At 43.0% G+C, this 11,138-nt stretch overlaps 1 protein-coding gene across 1 annotated transcript; it reads left to right on the top strand.

Annotated features, from left to right (window-relative positions):
* The first annotated feature begins 3,124 nt into the window (after positions 1 to 3,124).
* On the top strand, positions 3,125 to 3,854 carry LOC100276081 (uncharacterized). Its single transcript, NM_001149960.2, has one exon. The coding sequence runs from the start codon at positions 3,235 to 3,237 to the stop codon at positions 3,568 to 3,570; it is 336 nt and encodes a 111-aa protein (NP_001143432.2). The 5' UTR covers positions 3,125 to 3,234; the 3' UTR covers positions 3,571 to 3,854.
* Positions 3,855 to 11,138: the final 7,284 nt, after the last annotated feature.

Genomic DNA, 11,138 nt, shown 5'->3' with positions numbered 1-11,138 from the left:
AATGTTTGATATCATGTATGCTTAGATAGGTACCCATTTAGTCTCAAGAGAGTCACACTAAAACTTGATTTTAGACTCAGCTAGTGCTTTTGGCAAGCAAACCCCTCAGCCAAACAGCTGCATGTCTAGGGGTAGAGGAGTAGACTCCTCACACCGGGTAAGTCTAGCTGAGTATTAGTATACTCAGCCTTGCTTGTGGCATAATTTTTCAGGTTCTCTGGAGGACATGGTTGCTGGAGTGACTTGGCCGTCCATCTTGCCACTGGGTTGGACAGTCGAGTGGGACCCTACCTCGGCTGAGGAGGAGCATGAGTAGTGATGGGATAGGCTTCCCCATCTCTCCATTTATTTATTGTTAGTTTTATTCTGCTGCATTCCAAAACAATGATCACTGCTTTTGATAAACTCCGATGATGTTGTAATAAATTTAATACTCCTCCAATGTATGGTCTTATGCTTTATTGTATTTGCTCTGTGCCTCACCATCGAGTGAGTATGTGGTACTTGATCCTGTTAGTGGCCTCGTCGGACTAGATCCGAGGGACTGACGTTTTATTCCCATTTAAGTGTGGTCTAGCCTTTAAGGTGGGACTTAGGCACTTAAGTTGAAATAATTCGGGCGGTTCCGCCACATTTGGTGAGTAAAAAGAAGAAAAAATTCTACCCCCCAAATTCAGGGCGTTACAGATGTTGAGATATTAGAAAACCCAACAGATTCTAAGAAGAGGAAACTACTGCACGTGCTTGATGATAGCGAAGTAGTGTTTGAAGATGAGGAAGGCCCTATTACTCAAGCAGACTTGCAAAGGTGGTTTGTTGATGATTGGGATAAAAGAACTCCTGTAAAAGTCTCTACCGATGGGTGCACCAATGACTTTTTAATGGTTGGTCTTTCCACAAAGGACATGCCAGTGACCAAAGCCGATTCAATAGATGTTTTATGTGATTATATCATGGCAATAGAAGACGATATGACACTAGAGTAAGTGCTCATTGATTTATCTATTTTATGTATACCAACTACTTAGATTCTTGATATAGACTTTCGTCATGCTACATTATAGGATGACATGGGTGCGAAGTTTCAATCCTTTTAAGATAGAAATATCTGTCAAAGACCTGCAAAACATATTAACGATAAATCAAGATATGACTCTAAGATGTTTTGACATGGTTGTTCGGCTGCTTGCCAATAAAGAGTCACGTAGGCCAAAAGGAGAAATCATAAAGAATAGAAAGCATTATATGTACATGTGTTTCTGGGTAAGTTTGTTTCCAATCATTAATGTATTAATATATAGTATCTACATCTAATCCTCATGTGGACATGTATATATACTCTCCAGAGAATGGATGGTTTTGGTAAACTTCCAATGTACCATCAGGATCCTACAGCAGAAGAGTTAGCCAAAAACTCGATTGTTGGCCATCAATGAATTATTATATCACGGGTTGTAGATATGTAAGTATGTGTTCATTTAGAATGTATTTATAAAGGACACTTCTTTGCAATCCTAATGACTGATATTTTGCAGGTTCTTATGCCATGGAAATTCAACGGATGTCACGCCCTTTTCATAATAGATCATGTTAAAAAGCATGTGACTTTTATTGACTTTACACCGATTCAAGATTAGTGTAAACACATGCCATACAAGAGGTTCGCGGAAGCGATTATCATGGCCTTAAAGAAATATAAGATTGCTTACAGGAAGAAACGTCCTGGATGGGCGGAGGATATTTTAAGTGGGAACATAAAATTCGGACTGGTGTTCCAATTGACTTAAGAGGGTATTTTCTTCGTATCACCTTCTTTCTTCGTACCACCTTCTCAGCAGTTTAAATTTGTTATATGATAATCATTGTATAAAACATAGTTGGCCAAACAATATTCTATAGGTTTAATACCAGCTACCTCGTTCTACAAGCTATGACCATGTGGGGGAATGACAAACGAATGGAATTTGTTAGGGTGAGTGTAGTACATTCGTTTCATGTTCAAAGCATACATTCCAGTCATATAATACAAATTGACGTTTTGTTCTCTTATGTCTTTGTCTGTAGCATGCAAAGATTCTTCGAAGGAACTTTGTGATTGATCTGTTAAGTTATATATGAGGACAATTCGTGTCGATATGTCATTCCTGCAAATATAGAACAGAGACTTATCAATATCGCTAAAAAGGATTAGCTGATTAGTGTACGGTTGTCGACACATTTGTCTATAATTAAAATTCTAAATTAACTTTTTAGAAATAATTTGTGTGATATTGATAATGTTTTCCACATGAATTTTGCATATTATAGTTATGTTTGTCGTTCCGTATCAATGTTTCAGACAAATTTTTTACTTCCGTCGCAACGCACGGGCACATACCTATAACAATATAACACACATATGTACATAAGTTATCGTGTTATTATATGGTTCCATCGCAACGCACGGGCACTCACCTAGTTAGACTGTATGGATACAATGCACGAGCTCTACAAAAAGTTTTATGAGAGAAGTACGTTATAATAGCTAATTATTGTATGTATGAACAGATAGATAACTTGTAAATGCACATATAGGTAGCAGTAGATCGACTAAATTATATATGTATGAGTAATAGCATCTTCAATAATGTCTTAAACTGGTGTTTTCAAAATAAAATATAGGGCTCTACGTAGAAAAAAACTACTCCAATAGTGTCCCATTTCATAAAATTTGGTCAAAAAATTATAGGGCACACTCCCAAGTGTCTTAAATATACTAAACCATAGTGGACTCCTCTATAATCTAGATTTTAAGTTTTACTGTTGTAGCAGAATATTTTGTTGGTAATCTAAATTTTACAAAATATACCTATTTTTAAATTATATAGTATTTTTATAGGTCACGCGGTTGGAATTTTTTTTTATATAAATAAGTGCGTAATAACTAAGCAGATAAATGGTAGAAATGCAAACCTAATGAGCCTATGGCCGGCCCACCGAATTTTGGTAACTATTCCTTGTGAAACAGCGGCCGCCCGGAGCCGTCCATTTGTGAGCCCGATCAGCCGTGTGCGTTCCACCCCGTGCGCGCAAAGACGCAACGGAACGGAGTAATTGCGCGTGCCCGCCGCCTCAGGTCCCGGACAGGATAACCCCGCCTCACGGCATAAATGTGCGTGCCCCCGGCAGCGCCGCCGCCTGCTGGATCGTGCCTCGCAAGAAAGGAACTTGCAGCAAACGGCGGCGGAGAGAAACATGGCGTCGACTTCTCGACATACGGCGGAAGAGGGCGACGTGGTGCTTCGGTGCTTTGACGGCGTGAAGGTCGCCGTGCCGGTGGCGCTTGCGCGGCAGCGGTCGGGGCTGGTCGCTGCGTCGCCCGCGGACACTGTGGTCCACGTGCCGGGATACGTGCACGGGACCGTGGTCGCCAAGGTGGTCGCGTACTGGTACGCGGCGGACAAGGCTGGGGCACCGTTCGACGCAGCGTTCATGGCGGGGCTGAAGCACGACGCTTTGGTGGACCTCATCCACGCCGCGCATCACCTGGGCGACGCCGCGCTCTTCGACCTCTTCAGGTTCCGGCCATGACGACCGGGCGAGCTCCCACCTTCGGATCAAGATCCCGTCCTCTGTTTCAACCATATGGATCTCTTATTTCTATATCTTGTCGAGTGCAGTAGTACTTTTCAGTGGGTAAGTTTTGATTCAAGTTAGGCCCCATTTGGATGCTTACAATTGAATTTCGTTCTGATAATTATAATTTAGATATAGATGAATAAATTAATAATATTTTAGGTGGAATATATTTATATGTTATGGTTCAGCCGTCGAAAATAACAAAAATTCTCTATAGTGCTGTTGTGTATGGAAAACACGTGTTGTGTATGGAAAACACTGATATATAAAATCAATTTTGATCCATCATCTTAATATGTGGTACAAGTTTAACACGAGAAGTATATCAAGTAGCCGGAGATAAAGATTACAATAACTTAAAGCAATGTCAATGCAAATTTAATTCCACAAAGTAGCCGGTGAGCTCATTCCTTATCTACTTGCCTGAGCATTGATAAGAGAGCAATCCCAATAACACAAAAGACAAACGTTTTGATTATAAATTACTTCTGCATATCTGGTAAGAGCCAAACAATACAATGACACTTTTGGAAAAAACGGCCTTGGCAAGCACTGAACAGCGCTTAAAGGACAACATATTATATGGTTCCGGATAACGGGACCCACAAAACTTATGAAAAAAGTTATTGGAAACGGCTGACGTAAGACAATTGTCACCACTAAGTAAGCAACTAACTTAGGGGTGTTTGATTTCTAGGCATTAAGTTTTAGTCTCTCTATTTTATTCTATTTTAGTCTCTAAATTGTCAATTACCGTATTTAGGGATAAAAATATAATAAAATGGAGTGATAAAAAGTTAGTCCACAAAAACCAAAATTAGTCCCTAAAAACCGAAATTAGCTTCTCATCCTTGGCTCACCCAACCTTTGTCAAGTAGGTTCCGCCTCGCTCGACCCCCGACAAGTCGACCACGAAGGAGCAAGGGACATGGTATCTCCATCTTATATTAAGCTCCGCATCGATTGACCCCAAGGATGAGGGATCGAAAACTTAGTTTTTACAAGCGGTCATATTAGCTTGACCACTTGCAAAAATGATTTTTTTCTAGCAGTTTGTTTACGGTGACCGTTTACAAAAACATGTTTTTACATGTTGTACCTTAGATCGGCCACTTGCAAAAATGTTTAGCCTATAAAAGTTAGACCCCGACGGTTGCAAAACCCTAACAGGACGATTTCCAATTGGTGCCAGAAGGCTAACCAAATTTTCTAACGCCTCCACTCTTTCGTGCAGTTGTCAGCTAACCCATCGACCTTGTGCCACCACCATGTCAGTAATGCACCGTCGCTAGGCCACAACACTGCTAACAGCATGGACCTACAACCACGTCTATGCTTGGTGAGCCGTAGAGCCAAAAAGGCCAATTACCTTGTATTCAGGTCCTGAGTGGACAGTGTAAGGGAGCGGGTATTAAAACTTACCTAGGGCATCTGTAATAGCTATGGAAAAACAAATGCCAAATTCTTGTTAAACTCCTCCATGTTCCCGTCTTCTTCTTCCCAAGGCCTCCTCATCTAGAGCAAGGTTGCTAAGAATTTGGTATCGGACTACCGTTCTTGGCCCTGGAGATCCTGAAAGGGAATTAGGCTTACACCTTTTTCCTAATTAATTTTGGTGGTTGAATTGCCCAACACAAATAATTGGACTAACTAGTTTGCTCTAGTCTATAAGTTTTACAGGTGCCAAAGGTTCACAATAAGCCAATAAAAATACCAAAAAAGGGTTCAAACAAAGAGAGCAAAAGACAACCCAAAGGCACCCTGGTCTGGCGCATCGGACTGTCCGGTGTGCCACCGGACAGTGTCCGGTGCACCAGGGCACTTGAAGCTGAACTCCTTACCTTCGGGAAAATCAGAGGGCGCTCCGCTATAATTCACCGGACTGTCCGGTGAAGCACCGGACAGTGTCCGGTGTGCCAGCGGAGCAACGGCTACTTCGCACGCAACGGTCGATTGCAACGCATTTAATGCGCGCCTGCGCGCGCAGAGGACAGAGCACGCGCAGTTGGCGCACTGGACAGTCTACAGGACCTGTCTGGTGCACCACCGGACACCCAAGAGGCCCCACCAGTCAGAGCTCCAATGGTCGAACCCCAACGGCTTGCTGACGTGGCTGGCGCACCGGACAGTGTCCGGTGGCGCACCGGACAGTGTCCGGTGGCGCACCGGACTGTCCGGTGCGCCATGCGACAGCAGCCTTCCAACGACCATATTTTGGTGGTTGGGGCTATAAATACCCCAACCACCCCACATTCAAGGCATCCAAGTTTTCCACCTTCAACATATTACAAGAGCTATAACATTCAATTCTAGACACAATCAAAGAGATCAAATCCTCTCCCAAGTCCGGAATCACTCCAAATCAAATAGTGACTAGAGAGAGCGACACTTGTGTTCATTTGAGCTCTTGCGCTTGGATTGCTTCTTTTCTTTCTCATTCTTCTTGTGATCCAACTCAATTGTAATCGAGGCAAGAGACACCAATTGTGTGGTGGTCCTTGCGGGAACTTTGTGTTCCGTTTGATTGAGAAGAGAAGCTCACTCGGTCTAAGTGACCGTTTGAGAGGGGGAAAGGGTTGAAAGAGACCCAGTCTTTGTGACCACCTCAACAGGGAGTAGGTTTGCAAGAACCGAACCTCGGTAAAACAAATCATCGTGTCTCGCTCTTTATTTGCTCACGATTAGTTTTCCGCCCTCTCTCTCGGACTCGTTTATATTTCTAACGCTAACCCGACTTATAGATGTGCTTAAGTTTATAAATTTCAGATTCGCCCTATTCACCCCCCCTCTAGACGACTTTCAATTGGTATAAGAGCTCGGTGCTTCATTAGAGCCTAACCGCTCGAAGTGATGTCGGGAGCATCCGCCAAGAGGGAGACCGGGACCGGCGAGAAGCCCGCTACAAGCCATGGGAAGGCTCCATCCGCGGAGTCCGCCAACAAGGTGAAGGGATCCCCTTCACACAACAAGTCGGGTCGGAGCGGTGACAAGAAGAAGAAGATGAGGAAGGTGGTCTACTACGAGACCGACTCTTCGTCACCATCCACCTCCGGCTCCGACACGCCGTCCATAACTTCTAAGCGCCATGAGCGCAAGAAGTTTAGTAAGATTCCCTTACGCTATCCTCGCATTCCTAAGCATACTCCATTACTTTCCGTCCCATTAGGCAAACCACCGAAGTTTGATGGTGAAGATTATTCTAGGTGGAGTGATATGATGAGATATCACCTAACCTCACTACACAAAAGCATATGGGATGTTGTTGAGTTTGGTGTACAGGTACCATCCGTAGGGGATGAAGATTACGATGAGGACGAGGTGGCCCAAATCGTGCACTTCAACTCCCAAGCCACCACTATACTCCTCACCTCTCTAAGTCGAGAGGAGTATAACAAGGTGCAAGGATTGAAGAGTGCCAAGGAGATTTGGGACGTACTCAAGACCGCGCACGAAGGAGATGAGGTGACCAAAATCACCAAGCGGGGGACGATCGAGGGGGAGCTCGGTCGATTCCGTCTCAACCAAGGCGAGGACCCTCAAGCCATGTACAACCGCTTGAAGACCTTGGTAAACCAAGTGCGCAACCTCGGGAGCACAAAATGGGATGACCATGAAATGGTCAAGGTTATTCTTAGATCACTTGTTTTTCTTAATCCTACACAAGTTCAATTAATTCGTGGCAATCCTAGATATACACTAATGTCTCCCGAGGAAGTGATAGGAAATTTTGTGAGCTTTGAGTTGATGATCAAAGGCTCAAAGAAAATCATCAAGCTAGATGGCCCCTCCACGCCCGAAGCACAACCGGTCGCATTCAAGGCGACGGAGGAAAAGAAAGAGGAGTCTACATCAAGTAGACAACCCATCGACGCCTCTAAGCTCGACAATGAGGAAATGGCACTCATCATCAAGAGCTTCCGCCAAATCCTCAAGCAAAGGAGGGGGAAGGATTACAAGCCCCGCTCCAAGAAAGTTTGCTACAAGTGTGGTAAACCCGGTCATTTCATTGCAAAACGTCCACTATCTAGTGACAGTGACAGGGATAACGACAAGAAGGGCAAGAGGAGAGAAAAGAAGAGGTACTACAAGAAGAAGGGTGGCGATGCCCATGTGTGCCGCGAGTGGGACTCCGACGAGAGCTCCTCCGACTCCTCCTCCGACGAGGACGCCGCCAACATCGCCGTCACCAAGGGCCTCTTCTTCCCCAACGTCGGCCACAAATGCCTCATGGCAAAGGACGGCAAAAAGAAGAAGGTGAAATCAAAATCCTCCACTAAATATGCATCCTCTAGTGATGAAGATAATGCTAGTGATGAGGAGGATAATTTGCATACTCTTTTTGCCAACCTAAACATGCAACAAAAGGAAAAACTAAATGAATTAATTAGTGCTATTCATGAGAAGGATGATCTCTTGGACTCTCAAGAGGACTTCCTAATTAAGGAAAATAAGAATCATGTTAAGGTTAAGAATGCTTATGCTCTAGAAGTAGAAAAATGTGAAAAATTATCTAGTGAGCTAAGCACATGCCATGATATTATTACCAACCTTAAAAATGAGAATGCTAGTTTAATTGCTAAGGTTGATTCAAATGTTTGTGATGCTTCAATTCCCAATCTTAGAGATAATAATGTTGATCTACTTGCTAAGATTGAAGAATTAAATGTTTCTCTTGCTAGTCTTAGGAATGATAATGAAAAATTAATTGCTAAGGCTAAAGAACTAGATGTTTGCAAAGTTACAATTTCCGATCTTAGAGATAACAATGATATTTTACGTGCTAAGATTGTTGAACTTAATGCTTGCAAACCCTCTACATCTACCATTGAGCATGTCACTATTTGCACTAGATGTAGAGATGTTAACATTGATGCTATTCATGATCATATGGCTTTAATTAAACAACAAAATGATCATATAGCAAAATTAGATGCTAAAATTGCCGAGCATGACTTAGAAAATGAAAATTTTAAATTTGCTAGAAGCATGCTCTATAGTGGGAGACGCCCTGGCATCAAGGATGGCATTGGCTTCCAAAAGGGGACAATGTCAAACTTAATTCCCCTCCTAAAAGATTGTCAAATTTTGTTAAGGGCAAGGCTCCCATGCCTCAGGATAACGAGGGTTAAATTTTATACCCTGTAGGTTATCCCGAGATCAAAATTAGGAGAATTCATTCTAGGAAGTCTCACTCTGGCCCTAATCATGCTTTTATGTATAAGGGTGAGACATCTAGTTCTAGGCAATCAACCCGTGCAAAATTGCCTAAGAAGAAAACTCCAATTGCATCAAATGATTCTAAAATTTTCATTTAAAACTTTTGATGCATCCTATGTTTTAACTAACAAATCCGGCAAGGTAGTTGCCAAGTATGTTGGGGGCAAGCACAAGCGGTCAAAGACTTGTGTTTGGGTACCCAAAGTTCTTGTATCTAATGTCAAAGGACCCAAAACCATTTGGGTACCTAAAATCAAGAACCAAAATTGTTTTGTAGGTTTATGCATCCGGAGGCTCAAGTTGGATCATCGATAGCGGGTGCACAAACCATATGACAGGAGAGAAGAAGATGTTCTCCTCCTATGAGAAAAACCAAGATCCCCAACGAGCTATCACATTCGGGGATGGAAATCAAGGTTTGGTCAAAGGATTGGGTAAAATTGCTATATCTCCTGACCACTCCATTTCAAATGTTTTTCTTGTAGACTCTTTAGATTACAACTTGCTTTCAGTTTCGCAATTATGTAAAATGGGCTACAACTGTCTTTTTACGGATACAGGTGTCACTGTCTTTAGAAGAAGTGATGATTCAATAGCATTTAAGGGAGTGTTAGAGGGTCAGCTATACTTAGTAGATTTTAATAGAGCTGAACTCGACACTTGCTTAATTGCTAAGACTAACATGGGCTGGCTCTGGCATCGCCGACTAGCACATGTTGGAATGAAGAATCTTCACAAGCTTCTAAAGGGAGAACACATTTTGGGACTAACAGATGTTCATTTTGAGAAAGACAGGATTTGTAGCGCATGTCAGGCAGGGAAGCAAGTTGGTTCATCATCCACACAAGAACATCATGACGACTGACAGGCCACTCGAGCTCCTACACATGGACCTATTCGGCCCGATAGCTTACATAAGCATCGGCGAGAGTAAGTATTGTCTAGTTATTGTGGATGACTATTCTCGCTTCACTTGGGTGTTCTTTTTGCAGGAAAAATCTCATACCCAAGATACCTTAAAGGGATTCTTGAGACGAGCTCAAAATGAGTTCGGCTTGAGAATCAAGAAAATAAGAAGCGACAACGGGACAGAGTTCAAGAAATCTCAAATTGAAGGCTTCCTTGAGGAGGAGGGCATCAAGCATGAGTTTTCTTCTCCCTACACACCACAACAAAATGGTGTAGTAGAGAGGAAGAATCGAACTCTATTAGACATGGCAAGGACCATGCTTGATGAATACAAGACTTCAGATCGGTTTTGGGCCGAGGCGGTCAACACCGCCTGCTACGCTATCAACCGGTTATATCTACACCGAATCCTCAAGAAGACATCATATGAACTCCTAACCGATAAAAAGCCAAATGTTTCATATTTTAGAGTCTGGTAGCAAATGCTTTGTTCTTGTTAAAAGAGGTAGAAAATCTAAATTTGCTCCTAAGGCTGTAGAAGGCTTTTTACTAGGATATGACTCAAACACAAGGGCATATAGAGTCTTTAACAAGTCCTCTGGACTAGTTGAAGTTTCTTGTGACATTGCGTTTGATGAGACTAACGGCTCTCAAGTAGAGCAAGTTGATCTTGATGAGATAGGTGACGAAGAGGCTCCGTGCGTCGCACTAAGGAACATGTCCATTGGGGATGTGTGTCCTAAGGAATCCGAAGAGCCTCCAAATGCACAAGATCAACCATCTTCCTCCACACATGCATCTCCACCAACGCAAGATGAGGGTCAGGCTCAAAATGATGAAGGAGAAGATCAAGAAGTTGAGCCACCTCAAGAGGAGAGCAATGATCAAGGGGGAGATGCCCATGATCAAGATAAGGAAGATGAAACAAGCTCCAAGACCACCACACCCAAGATTCCATCAAGCAATCCAACGAGATCACCCCGTGAACACCATCCTCGGCGATATTCAAAAGGGGGTAACTACCCGATCTCGTGTTGCTCATTTTTGTGAACATTACTCTTTTGTTTCCTCTATTGAGTCACACAGAGTAGAGGAAGCACTATAAGATTCGGATTGGGTGATGGCGATGCAAGAGGAGCTCAACAACTTCACTAGGAATGAGGTATGGCATTTAGTTCCACGTCCTAACCAAAATGTTGTAGGAACCAAGTGGGTCTTCCGCAACAAGCAAGATGAGCATGGTGTGGTGACAAGGAACAAATCCTGACTTGTGGCCAAAGGATACTCACAAGTCGAAGGTTTGGATTTCGGTGAAACCTATGCACCCGTAGCTAGGCTTGAATCAATTCGCATTTTACTTGCCTATGCTACTTACCATGGCTTCAAGCTTTATC

Source organism: Zea mays, chromosome 1, assembly GCF_902167145.1.
Source record: "Zea mays cultivar B73 chromosome 1, Zm-B73-REFERENCE-NAM-5.0, whole genome shotgun sequence".
Lineage (NCBI taxonomy): Eukaryota > Viridiplantae > Streptophyta > Magnoliopsida > Poales > Poaceae > Zea > Zea mays.
This window is presented reverse-complemented; position numbering and strand designations above follow the sequence as displayed.